Source organism: Diorhabda carinulata, chromosome 3, assembly GCF_026250575.1.
Source record: "Diorhabda carinulata isolate Delta chromosome 3, icDioCari1.1, whole genome shotgun sequence".
NCBI classification, from domain to species: Eukaryota; Metazoa; Arthropoda; class Insecta; order Coleoptera; family Chrysomelidae; genus Diorhabda; species Diorhabda carinulata.
Window position 1 is genome coordinate 3,002,002 of NC_079462.1, and position 14,549 is coordinate 3,016,550.

The window sequence follows — 14,549 nt, forward strand, 5'->3', positions numbered from 1 at the left end:
CTATCTTGACCCTAAAATTCTTGCACCAGTTATATTTTGTAATGGTGTAATCCAAAATCTTTTTCTAAAATGCGAAATAGACCAGTCAGAGTCGGCAAAAACAAGTTAAAACCGTTCTAGAAGACTCCGGATTTTTGTTTCTCCAGAGCCGATCAGGTCTCGAACTAGTTTTCAATTAGGCCTGGCGCATAATCCCTGGAATACTAAATCTTCGTCGGTTCGACTACCTCTGCCGAATAATTTATGGTATAACCTTTGAATCAAGTAGGAGCAAGGACCGTTGAACTCTAAGGATTTTCACCAGGTAAGTCTAAATAAAACTTGCATCGCCTGTTCGACGAAGCTTTAGTATTACAAGTAAAATGTGTTCGTCAAAATGACGGCTTGAAACTCAGGAAGTCGCTGAACTAATCGAGGAAATTGTAATCGGAGAGGAAAAAAAACAAGATTCTGGATAGAAGAGAAAGCGAAAGTCTCCAAGAATATCATTTGATGAAGATAAGAGCTGCTCGGCAGTATAAAAGAGAGGTTCAAGTAAATATATGCTTCAACCAGGTCTTGAAGAATTAGAAGGCAAAAACGAAAAGAAATGGAAGACGTCTAGTTTGGTGATATCTGGAAAAACGCGGAGTATTGATGTTGTCCACTCAAGACAAGGCCCTACCCCTCAAACTGAATACAGTGACGACATTCTGGAAGTAATTCTTCGTTTCACCAATATAGAGATATTCATATTTCATATACAGCCATAATTATTCTAAAAATAAGCGGAAAGGAAAGCCATTGGCAAGGATTGATTACATGTGTGAATTGTCGGACAAACTTGAGAAAAAGAAGGGATCTACCCGGACAACACCGAAGTATCAAGGATAGGATTGACGCAGCAATTGGAACTACAACTTCAGTTCTTCGGGTAGCACCTGCAGCAGAAATACAAAAGAAAAAACGACGCGTATGCTCTAAATGCGACAACAAACTCCGGAGAATGACAAAAAGGTCTTGTAGGAGTTGTTCCTTAGCAATACTTGCTGTTTAATTTGATAAGATCTGATTACAGAAAGACGATTACCCTAACAATAAACGTGGTGGCTTCCCAAATCAGCAAAATTTATCTTTAAATGTTTTTGTTTTTGTTTGGGGTTAGTTAGAACACGTTCTACATACCTTTAGAAGAGCCATACAAAAAATGTGAGATTTCCATACCAAACAGAGCCCTGTTACTTTCATTTCAGTAACTAAACTAAGAATATGAATTATCTACGTATATGTGTAAAGTTACGACCCTTTTATCATATTTTTTTTTTATATTTATTATCAATTGATAACATGTTTATCTTATATCAGGCTAGTTCGGATATGAACCACAAAACCTTCTCAATACGACAGTAATTGTCTGTTATAAGGCCTACTGGGTTTTTATAGTCAATAAATTTCGTAAAAAGATACAGTATTTTCCGGTGTGGTAATAGTGGTTTCAAGATTAACTAAAAGGTCCAAGATATGGACAAATAAATTCACATGTTGCTTGCAATTGCAAGGAGATTTTTAACTGCTGACTGGTTTCTCTAATTTCGCATCTCATCAGAATGATGCCAGAACCTATCAATTAGCATCAATAAATTGTGCAAGCAATAGGCATCTCGGATGACTCAATGATTACAATTTTTAAGGATCATTTCGTTACGAAAAAGCTTTCAACAAGGTGGAAGCTACGTATCTATAAAAGTTTTTGCTTGAAACCTTTCGATAATTTCTATATTCGAGTTTGATGCCGAGCCCCAGAATTGCACTCCACATGACCAGATTGGTTTGAGAATAACTTTGTATAACAAGACCTTGTATTCAAGAGGTAGCTTGGAGTTTCTGATAGTCCAGTAGAGTTTATGCAGCTTGAGTCCAAGTCCTTTTAGCGGAGATGTGTTTTTTTACGTTAGTCTTCATTCCAAGTGAATTCCGAGGTATTTCACGTCTTCTCGTTGTTTATTTCCTTGCCATTTAGACTTGCCACAATTTTAGCCATACTTATAGACTATCCAGGTTTGATTGTAAAAGTTGGGATGCTATTTGAGGGTCTTCGTGTTCGTTGTTGGAAATAGGCGAGTTCATCGTGTATACTAGGTAAAGAAGAGGACCCAGTACACTTACCTGCGGAACTCCAGTTTTTATGGGATGCAGCTAGGAATGTTAATCATGGTATTTAACTAGGAATTGGCGGTCAGTTAAATAGGATTTAAGGATGAGGAAGAGATTAAGAAAAAAGAGCTTTTCAATCTTATACAATAGTCCTTTTTATGTCTAGGCATTGCATTATTTTGTCAAATTATGAAATTAAAACTTTAACAAGCATCTTGAAACCACGATTTAAGAGAATAAGTTACTGGTTGTTAAATATCCATCGAGGAACATGATAAAGAGTAAAATATTACTAAAATCGTATAAACCAAAGAGAAATGTGATAAAATTCATTAAATGAAAGGAATGTTAACACGAAACAAGTATTGAAGAAATGTTACAAAATATAAATTCACGTTAGAACAAGAATTACCAACCAATCATAAGTAATTAATGAAGAGTAACTCAAAATTATTTTTTAACTTTGCTCTAAATAAAAGGATCCACTTCTTATGTAAATATAAAATTAATCTCAGTTGTATATAGTACTAACTACGTTTTTTTAGTTCGACTAATAGTGTTTCTAGCGCTTGTCGTAGTTCGAAATTCCATTTCCATCCTTGTACTCAATGTGTCTAATTTAAAACTTTCATTTATTTTCACTTTGTAATCACCAATCGCCATTTTAGTTCCTGCAGATATTTAACTTGCAGATTAACCACAGGCCTTAATGCATGCGAAACATGACTGCTATCTCTTAATAATGATTCCTTAATTACGAAATTGTTGATACCCTGGTGAGATTAGAGACAGTCGTCGATTTTTATAGCGTTTATTTTTCTTTAATTCTCGTTTATCCGTTCACCATGGTACTTTGTTCTCTTTAGATTTAGATAATTAAATACAAATTAAAACTTCACGCAAATTGCAAATAGTTGTGGTCGAGTGCGAATACTTTCAAAAAGAAATTCTGGAAACTAAAATTAAGTACAACTTTTGACATTAATAATGAACTCCGGGATTTGATGCAAACAATTCGGGAGTGAGTGAATGAAGCGAAAACAATGCTGTGTCATTGTAGTGTATTTGAGAGAATAAATAATTCTACACTACTTTCTGAAAGCTAGAGGCGGCTTATGTCCAATGATTAACAATCCGTTACTTTCACAGGGACAACCTGTACAATTTAAAGATAGCAAAAATGAATTTCTCAATCTATTTTCAACAAAAACGTACTCTGATTAACTCTATATGGTTTAGGAGTTACGTAGATTTTTAGATCGTTGTAGTTTCGAAGTTTTTAGATAGCTAAATTCGGCACCATTTTCTGAACACCCTATATAAATTTTTGTCAAGATTTTCACATATTTTTAAAACTGTAAGTGTTATTTGTATAAATCCCAAAAATATTAGAGCTGACTCCCTCAAACTTAGAAATATAATTTTTTTAGTGGAGGCCTGCACGTGTCCAAAAATTTCGAAATTGTAAAATAATTAAAAAATGGTGGACTTTAGGCATATTGTGCATTATATAGAGTTATATTGAAATTTCGCGTAGATTCCAAAAATGTTATAAAAACCATAGCATTCCGTTTGAAATAACGTAGTTTGGGTCCAGTTACAGAAAACCCATGCAAGCAAATTTTCAGAACACTAGTGGCAGTACATTCCCATATACATATCGACTCAGATCGTCGTGAAGGACCCTGTACATACCAAGAAAACCGTTCGCCATAAAGAGATATTCTGAAAAAAAATATCATAAATTATAATTATTTATTTAAAATCGCAACTTTAAACGCCTGTAACTCAGAAACGAGAGGTCGTGCGAGAATTTTTTTATGTCACAGCATAAATTTCGCGCCATCTACTTCCAAATATTTTGCTCGGAACACCCTGGATATATATTTAAGAATAAACTTGGTGCTTAATCAGATCTACAAAGATCGTTACCTGTCAAGGTGTTTTTTGCAATACCTACCAGCTATTACGTGTATTTCTGATTATAAAAAATGACGTATCATATAATTAAACGATTTGCGAAAGCAGTAATCGCTTCAGTAAATTCTTAATTAAGAAGTTGAGTTTGTACTCACGTTTGCATGCTCTGCGATGCGTAATCGCTCTGTTAGGATCCCTGTAGAAACCTTCGCGGCAATAATGACAGTGTCTTCCGGCGGTGAAATGACGACATTTCAAACAAACGCCGCCGGACACTCGGCCGGACAACTTGTATAGTTCCATGTTGAATCTGCAACGGCGAGCGTGTTGGTTGCATTCGCAAGCTGAAATTGTAAAAATATTCCATGTAATCGACGAATTTACTAACAAATTGATGATAATAAATGTTTGGATCAAACAGTTTTGTTAACTACGAGTTAGTAGAACCGTCAAAAATTGACAGGATTTGACAATTAGTGTTGAAAAAGTCAGTCAGAAGGTGACAGAATTTGGGAATTCAATCATAGAAAGCGTTTTGGTAGGTTTCCATTTTTAAAAAAGTGACTGGGAGTCATAATTAGTCATTAAGTTACCAAAAAGTATCTAGAAAGTTTTCTATTTTTGTGATAGTATGAAATAAGTAATAGGATTTGAAATAAATTTATAAAAAAGTATCTAAGAAGTTTTTTTGGGTGAAAATGATCACTAGGAGTCACCCAAATAGTCACAAAGTGTCATTATTAAAAAAAAGTGTCTAAAAAGATGGAAAGTAACTAGGAACAATCACGAAGTATCATAGTGTCGCGATTTGAGTATTTTCTGTTAAAAAAAGTTTATAATCAAAATTCTATTGTTAAAAAAAAATAGTTAGAAGCCGTAATTTGGTAATGTGGCTTTGAAAAAGTGCCTCGGAAATTTCCTATCGTTGAAAAATTGACTTAGTAGTTGAGTTAATAGTCACAAAATGCCGTGATTCGATAAAGTCATCAAAAAGTGTATTGTGAGTTTTCTGTGATTGAAGAAGTGACTAGGAGTTACGAAAACAAGGGCGAAGGGTCAGAATCTGATAAAGCAGTTATGAAAAGTGAATAGAAATTGAGAAGCCAAGAAGAAAATTTGATAATTCGGTCATAAAAAATGTTCTATTTTTTAGAAAAGGAACTAGAAGTCGTAATACGACATCGTAGTCATAAAAAAGTTTTACTTGGTTCAAAAAGTGACTAGTTACGAAATTAGTTGGGAAAACAGTTGTGAAAAAGTAGCTGGCCTTAAGAAAAATGACGCAAAATAACATGGTTTGCAAATGTAGTCGATAAGGTTGATAATATATAAAAAAGGATTAAAAAGTGTTTAAAAAAATACTTGCAAACTGTCTGGATTTGCGAATGTAATTTTTAAAAAGTATCTAGAAATGTTTCCATCGTTTAAAAAGCGACTGGAGCTTGAGGCAACGGTCGTCAAGTACCAAAATTTGAGAATACAGTTACGAACAAGTGTTTGAAAAGATTGAGATCATTATAATAATGACTCAGGTCTAAGAAAATAGTAAAAAAAATTCTGTTCACCAATGCTTCTATGAAATATAATCTAGAAAGGTTGCCATTGTTAAAAAAGTGAATAGCGCTTAAGAAAACAGTCGCAAATGATCAGGGTATGAGAATGTAGTTATGAAAAAATGTCTAGAAAACTTACCATTGTTAAAGAAGTGAATAGTGCTTAAGAAAACAGTCGCAAATATCAGGGTATGAGAATGTAATTATGAAAAAATGTCTAGAAAAGTTACCACTGTTAAAAAAGTGAATAGGGCTTAAGAAAACAGTCGCAAATGATCAGGGTATGAGAATGAAGTTATGAAAAAATGTCTAGAAAAGTTACCATTGTTAAAAAAGTGAATAGGGCTTAAGAAAACAGTCGCAAATGATCAGGGTATGAGAATGAAGTTATGAAAAAATGTCTAGGAAAGTTACCATTGTTAAAAAAGTGAATAGGGCTTAAGAAAACAGTCGCAAATGATCAGGGTATGAGAATGAAGTTATGAAAAAATGTCTAGGAAAGTTACCATTGTTAAAAAAGTGAATAGGGCTTAAGAAAACAGTCGCAAATATCAGGGTATGAGAATGTAATTATGAAAAAATGTCTAGAAAAGTTACCACTGTTAAAAAAGTGAATAGGGCTTAAGAAAACAGTCGCAAATGATCAGGGTATGAGAATGAAGTTATGAAAAAATGTCTAGGAAAGTTACCACTGTTAAAAAAGTGAATAGGGCTTAAGAAAACAGTCGCAAATGATCAGGGTATGAGAATGAAGTTATGAAAAAATGTCTAGGAAAGTTACCATTGTTAAAAAAGTGAATAGGGCTTAAGAAAACAGTCGCAAATGATCAGGGTATGAGAATGAAGTTATGAAAAAATGTCTAGGAAAGTTACCATTGTTAAAAAAGTGAATAGGGCTTAAGAAAACAGTCGCAAATATCAGGGAATGAGAATGTAATTATGAAAAAATGTCTAGAAAAGTTACCACTGTTAAAAAAGTGAATAGGGCTTAAGAAAACAGTCGCAAATGATCAGGGTATGAGAATGAAGTTATGAAAAAATGTCTAGGAAAGTTACCATTGTTAAAAAAGTGAATAGGGCTTAAGAAAACAGTCGCAAATGATCAGGGTATGAGAATGAAGTTATGAAAAAATGTCTAGGAAAGTTACCATTGTTAAAAAAGTGAATAGGGCTTAAGAAAACAGTCGCAAATGATCAGGGTATGAGAATGAAGTTATGAAAAAATGTCTAGAAAACTTACCATTGTTAAAGAAGTGAATAGTGCTTAAGAAAACAGTCGCAAATATCAGGGTATGAGAATGAAGTTATGAAAAAATGTCTAGGAAAGTTACCACTGTTAAAAAAGTGAATAGGGCTTAAGAAAACAGTCGCAAATGATCAGGGTATGAGAATGAAGTTATGAAAAAATGTCTAGGAAAGTTACCATTGTTAAAAAAGTGAATAGGGCTTAAGAAAACAGTCGCAAATGATCAGGGTATAAGAAAGTAGTTATGAAAAAATGTCTAGGAAAGTTACCATTGTTAAAAAAGTGAATAGGGCTTAAGAAAACAGTCGCAAATGATCAGGGTATGAGAATGAAGTTATGAAAAAATGTCTAGGAAAGTTACCATTGTTAAAGAAGTGAATAGTGCTTAAGAAAACAGTCGCAAATGATCAGGGTATAAGAAAGTAGTTATGAAAAAATGTCTAGAAAAATTACCATTGTTAAAAAAGTGAATAGGGCTTAAGAAAACAGTCGCAAATGATCAGGGTATGAGAATGAAGTTATGAAAAAATGTCTAGGAAAGTTACCATTGTTAAAAAAGTGAATAGTGCTTAAGAAAACAGTCGCAAATGATCAGGGTATAAGAAAGTAGTTATGAAAAAATGTCTAGAAAAGTTACCATTGTTAAAAAAGTGAATAGGGCTTAAGAAAACAGTCGCAAATGATCAGGGTATGAGAATGTAGTTATGAAAAAATGTCTAGAAAAGTTACCACTGTTAAAAAAGTGAATAGGGCTTAAGAAAACAGTCGCAAATATCAGGGTATGAGAATGTAGTTATGAAAAAATGTCTAGAAAAGTTACCATTGTTAAAAAAGTGAATAGGGCTTAAGAAAACAGTCGCAAATGATCAGGGTATGAGAATGAAGTTATGAAAAAATGTCTAGAAAAGTTACCATTGTTAAAAAAGTGAATAGGGCTTAAGAAAACAGTCGCAAATGATCAGGGTATGAGAATGTAGTTATGAAAAAATGTCTAGAAAAGTTACCATTGTTAAAAAAGTGAATAGCGCTTAAGAAAACAGTCGCAAATGATCAGGGTATAAGAAAGTAGTTATGAAAAAATGTCTAGAAAAATTACCATTGTTAAAAAAGTGAATAGGGCTTAAGAAAACAGTCGCAAATGATCAGGGTATGAGAATGAAGTTATGAAAAAATGTCTAGGAAAGTTACCATTGTTAAAAAAGTGAATAGTGCTTAAGAAAACAGTCGCAAATGATCAGGGTATAAGAAAGTAGTTATGAAAAAATGTCTAGAAAAGTTACCATTGTTAAAAAAGTGAATAGGGCTTAAGAAAACAGTCGCAAATGATCAGGGTATGAGAATGAAGTTATGAAAAAATGTCTAGGAAAGTTACCATTGTTAAAAAAGTGAATAGGGCTTAAGAAAACAGTCGCAAATGATCAGGGTATGAGAATGAAGTTATGAAAAAATGTCTAGAAAAGTTACCATTGTTAAAAAAGTGAATAGGGCTTAAGAAAACAGTCGCAAATGATCAGGGTATGAGAATGTAGTTATGAAAAAATGTCTAGAAAAGTTACCATTGTTAAAAAAGTGAATAGGGCTTAAGAAAACAGTCGCAAATGATCAGGGTATAAGAAAGTAGTTATGAAAAAATGTCTAGAAAAATTACCATTGTTAAAAAAGTGAATAGGGCTTAAGAAAACAGTCGCAAATGATCAGGGTATGAGAATGAAGTTATGAAAAAATGTCTAGAAAAGTTACCATTGTTAAAAAAGTGAATAGGGCTTAAGAAAACAGTCGCAAATGATCAGGGTATGAGAATGAAGTTATGAAAAAATGTCTAGAAAAGTTACCATTGTTAAAAAAGTGAATAGGGCTTAAGAAAACAGTCGCAAATGATCAGGGTATGAGAATGAAGTTATGAAAAAATGTCTAGAAAAGTTACCATTGTTAAAAAAGTGAATAGGGCTTAAGAAAACAGTCGCAAATGATCAGGGTATGAGAATGAAGTTATGAAAAAATGTCTAGAAAAGTTACCATTGTTAAAAAAGTGAATAGGGCTTAAGAAAACAGTCGCAAATGATCAGGGTATGAGAATGAAGTTATGAAAAAATGTCTAGGAAAGTTACCATTGTTAAAAAAGTGAATAGTGCTTAAGAAAACAGTCGCAAATGATCAGGGTATAAGAAAGTAGTTATGAAAAAATGTCTAGAAAAGTTACCATTGTTAAAAAAGTGAATAGGGCTTAAGAAAACAGTCGCAAATATCAGGGTATGAGAATGTAGTTATGAAAAAATGTCTAGAAAAGTTACCATTGTTAAAAAAGTGAATAGGGCTTAAGAAAACAGTCGCAAATGATCAGGGTATGAGAATGAAGTTATGAAAAAATGTCTAGAAAAGTTACCATTGTTAAAAAAGTGAATAGGGCTTAAGAAAACAGTCGCAAATGATCAGGGTATGAGAATGTAGTTATGAAAAAATGTCTAGAAAAGTTACCATTGTTAAAAAAGTGAATAGGGCTTAAGAAAACAGTCGCAAATGATCAGGGTATGAGAATGTAGTTATGAAAAAATGTCTAGAAAAGTTACCATTGTTAAAAAAGTGAATAGGGCTTAAGAAAACAGTCGCAAATGATCAGGGTATGAGAATGAAGTTATGAAAAAATGTCTAGAAAAGTTACCATTGTTAAAAAAGTGAATAGGGCTTAAGAAAACAGTCGCAAATGATCAGGGTATGAGAATGAAGTTATGAAAAAATGTCTAGAAAAGTTACCATTGTTAAAAAAGTGAATAGGGCTTAAGAAAACAGTCGCAAATGATCAGGGTATGAGAATGAAGTTATGAAAAAATGTCTAGAAAAGTTACCATTGTTAAAAAAGTGAATAGGGCTTAAGAAAACAGTCGCAAATGATCAGGGTATGAGAATGAAGTTATGAAAAAATGTCTAGGAAAGTTACCATTGTTAAAAAAGTGAATAGTGCTTAAGAAAACAGTCGCAAATGATCAGGGTATAAGAAAGTAGTTATGAAAAAATGTCTAGAAAAGTTACCATTGTTAAAAAAGTGAATAGGGCTTAAGAAAACAGTCGCAAATGATCAGGGTATGAGAATGTAGTTATGAAAAAATGTCTAGAAAAGTTACCACTGTTAAAAAAGTGAATAGGGCTTAAGAAAACAGTCGCAAATATCAGGGTATGAGAATGTAGTTATGAAAAAATGTCTAGAAAAGTTACCATTGTTAAAAAAGTGAATAGGGCTTAAGAAAACAGTCGCAAATGATCAGGGTATGAGAATGAAGTTATGAAAAAATGTCTAGAAAAGTTACCATTGTTAAAAAAGTGAATAGGGCTTAAGAAAACAGTCGCAAATGATCAGGGTATGAGAATGTAGTTATGAAAAAATGTCTAGAAAAGTTACCATTGTTAAAAAAGTGAATAGGGCTTAAGAAAACAGTCGCAAATGATCAGGGTATGAGAATGAAGTTATGAAAAAATGTCTAGAAAAGTTACCATTGTTAAAAAAGTGAATAGGGCTTAAGAAAACAGTCGCAAATGATCAGGGTATGAGAATGTAGTTATGAAAAAATGTCTAGAAAAGTTACCACTGTTAAAAAAGTGAATAGGGCTTAAGAAAACAGTCGCAAATATCAGGGTATGAGAATGTAGTTATGAAAAAATGTCTAGAAAAGTTACCATTGTTAAAAAAGTGAATAGGGCTTAAGAAAACAGTCGCAAATGATCAGGGTATGAGAATGAAGTTATGAAAAAATGTCTAGGAAAGTTACCATTGTTAAAAAAGTGAATAGGGTTTAAGAAAACAGTCGCAAATGATCAGGGTATGAGAATGTAGTTATGAAAAAATGTCTAGAAAAGTTACCATTGTTAAAAAAGTGAATAGGGCTTAAGAAAACAGTCGCAAATGATCAGGGTATGAGAATGTAGTTATGAAAAAATGTCTAGAAAAGTTACCACTGTTAAAAAAGTGAATAGGGCTTAAGAAAACAGTCGCAAATATCAGGGTATGAGAATGTAGTTATGAAAAAATGTCTAGAAAAGTTACCATTGTTAAAAAAGTGAATAGGGCTTAAGAAAACAGTCGCAAATGATCAGGGTATGAGAATGAAGTTATGAAAAAATGTCTAGAAAAGTTACCATTGTTAAAAAAGTGAATAGGGCTTAAGAAAACAGTCGCAAATGATCAGGGTATGAGAATGTAGTTATGAAAAAATGTCTAGAAAAGTTACCACTGTTAAAAAAGTGAATAGGGCTTAAGAAAACAGTCGCAAATATCAGGGTATGAGAATGTAGTTATGAAAAAATGTCTAGAAAAGTTACCATTGTTAAAAAAGTGAATAGGGCTTAAGAAAACAGTCGCAAATGATCAGGGTATGAGAATGTAGTTATGAAAAAATGTCTAGAAAAGTTACCACTGTTAAAAAAGTGAATAGGGCTTAAGAAAACAGTCGCAAATATCAGGGTATGAGAATGTAGTTATGAAAAAATGTCTAGAAAAGTTACCATTGTTAAAAAAGTGAATAGGGCTTAAGAAAACAGTCGCAAATGATCAGGGTATGAGAATGAAGTTATGAAAAAATGTCTAGGAAAGTTACCATTGTTAAAAAAGTGAATAGGGTTTAAGAAAACAGTCGCAAATGATCAGGGTATGAGAATGTAGTTATGAAAAAATGTCTAGAAAAGTTACCACTGTTAAAAAAGTGAATAGGGCTTAAGAAAACAGTCGCAAATATCAGGGTATGAGAATGTAGTTATGAAAAAATGTCTAGAAAAGTTACCACTGTTAAAAAAGTGAATAGGGCTTAAGAAAACAGTCGCAAATATCGGGGTATGAGAATGTAGTTATGAAAAAATGTCTAGAAAAGTTACCATTGTTAAAAAAGTGAATAGGGCTTAAGAAAACAGTCGCAAATATCAGGGTATGAGAATGTAGTTATGAAAAAATGTCTAGAAAAGTTACCATTGTTAAAAAAGTGAATAGGGTTTAAGAAAACAGTCGCAAATGATCAGGGTATGAGAATGAAGTTATGAAAAAATGTCTAGAAAAGTTACCATTGTTAAAAAAGTGAATAGGGCTTAAGAAAACAGTCGTAAACTATCAGGATTTCAGAATGCAGTTATGAAAATGTTTCCTTTTATTTAAAATAAATGAAGCAGTCATTAAGTGTCAATATAGTATAATTTAATTGCAGAAACTTGTTCAAGAAGGTTTTTATTGTTAGAAAATTATCAAAAATCTGGTCGATTCATATCATTAAGTTAAAAACAGCCATAATGCTGTAGAATATTTTAAAAAACTACTTAGTACTAAGTTAGTACTTGTTTATAAATTATATCTACTAGGTATATGATGATATTTTGTCATATAATTCGTCCAATCCTTTCCAATATTTCAACAGCGTAACGTGTTGCGTAAACAATCTATTATATTCAATTCGTTCATTAATGTCACGTTACGTTGTGACATGCGGATTAATTGCTGGCAACGAACTGATGAATTGGCGACAAAATTGTAGGTATTGATATTAAATGCTGGCTTCCTGTTGTAACACAAAAACAAATTACATAGATTTTCATATACTAAAAAGTACTATAATGTTATCTTTCATTTCTATGAAACCAATCATAGTTTTTCAACTAGCTAATTGTAAGTTATTGTATGTTATTTTGAAGAGAAGTTTTATTTCCAAATTTCTAACTGTCATTATAGATTTTTAAAACACATTACACAGTCGATGTGATTTATTAATCAAATTCTTCTATCAGCGTAAATATTAACACAGCATTTATGCATGGCGGTTTTTATTACTTTCAGTTATTGGAACCTTGATGCAGGTACGATTATAATTTCCACCTCTTACCCATTCCACCGATTTACGATACCCCGAAGCCAAAAAGTCAATTAAACCACTATAAAAGTCTTTGAACAGATAGCGACCCACAGGTATAAAACTGATAATTCATTAAAAATAAATGGTAGAAAATTTGTTTAATGATCCTTTTCGCAGTACGAACCATTAATATCCATGCTACTCATTTTTCAATAACTTTGATCCGAGGCGAAATAGCACAAATATATTAAAATAAGAGTAGTTGAAAATGTGATTCAAGATCTCAGATATTCTCACTTTGTAACCATAACCAGCTCAAACATTTAAATAAAGATCCCATCATTAAGAATTGCACTCAATATTACAAGCGAAGATAATCTCAGTAAAATTAAATACAAAAATTAATTTGTTGCTTCAAAATTTCATTGTAACCTACAGACTACAGACCTAGTTACATAATATCTTTTCATAAAAGCTATAACTACATAGCTACGACAATTTAATGGAAAATTCTAAAATTATGACTTACCAAGTTTTCCCATACATCTTCTTCAGAATCACTGTCCTTTGAATCAATTACAAGTTTATTTAAAACAGGTGCATGTTGCATATTTTGTTTTTCAATTCCTTTTACGTGATTTTTGGCATTTCTCCTATTCTCAGTGCTAATGTTTTCTTTCATTATCAGTTCCACAACGGAGAAGAAATTTTTGAGTCTCTCTTTAGTTAGGACTACATTAATTTATTGGGATTTAAACCATAGTACTATGGAAGTAGTCTTCAAACAGTACGATAAATCTTTTCGGCCATTTCGTCTATAGGATATTCTTTGGCAATTTGTTTCCAGAACCTTTATGAGTTTCTACTTTGTATGTCTGCTTTGGAAAAATATTAAGTTGGAATTTTACGAATATCTAACAAAATTACACTGTAAGTAATACTAGTACTAGTCTTTCTTTGAACCAAGACTCAAAATAGGTGCTTTCAATACCCTGGTGGTAATCTAAAGTCTTAACATACTTCGAACTTAATAATAAAGCATCATATGCATATGCGTTTACCTCTGGAATGGGGTACTTTTGGTTTATATCTCCAATTAACACTTGTCCAGGCTTTACGATTTGTATCAAACCATGTTTTATCCAAGTAATAGTTTTGTCTTTCTTCTAGTTCTACAAGAATAGCTTGAAGACTTTAATTCGAACATACTATAGATTGTTTCTGCCTCAATGCCACACGTTGCTTTACAAGTTTGGTCTAATCAACTGTTAGACCTCTCTATGTGCTCTATGGCTCTAGCACAGTTTCTGCAAATCGACTTGTCGATGGTTGATCTTGAAGCCACGATTCACTTTGTAGGCTACTCCTGGTCAAGACTAGAAGATGTTTCAATTTTATAATGTGGGCAATATGTATCATGAGTATTTATTTCTATTATGTATTAGACTAAATTTTAGACTACGTTTTGAACTGAGGAAATCGCTTGGTTCGTATTGTTTCAATCCCATTTTTTTCAACAAGTTTTTGATATCTGATCTAAAGGTTTTTTCTTCGGAAAAATAACGCAGTGGTACTTCACCCTTTTCACGATAACAGATTATTCTAGGGTCTGAGGAAAGCAAAGTTTTTTCTTTCAGTCTCGAAACTAAAAATTCTGAAACCACTCAATTGGGGGCCGCCCAAGACTTCTCCTTTTTATCCAAGAATAATCCAAAGTAGTACTTCTAGCTGCTTGTTTCCCTTCTTTAAATGTTTCTATATATACACAAGCTCTTTACATTCATTATATGTTAATATTGTAGAAAATTATGCATTTTTTTCATATTTGAAGCTTTTTTTTTTAAATAAAAGGTAAATAATGTCTAGAAATAGATT

The 14,549-nt window shown here is 32.4% G+C and overlaps 1 protein-coding gene across 1 annotated transcript in view; it reads right to left on the reverse strand.

Moving 5' to 3' along the window:
* LOC130891106 (netrin-1-like) overlaps positions 1 to 14,549 on the reverse strand; it is a 226,381-nt gene that overhangs the window by 59,773 nt on the left and 152,059 nt on the right. Inside the window, exon 2 of the mRNA XM_057795665.1 lies at positions 4,209 to 4,397. Coding sequence (XP_057651648.1) covers positions 4,209 to 4,397 — 189 coding nt within the window. The remainder of the gene's footprint in view (positions 1 to 4,208; positions 4,398 to 14,549) is intronic.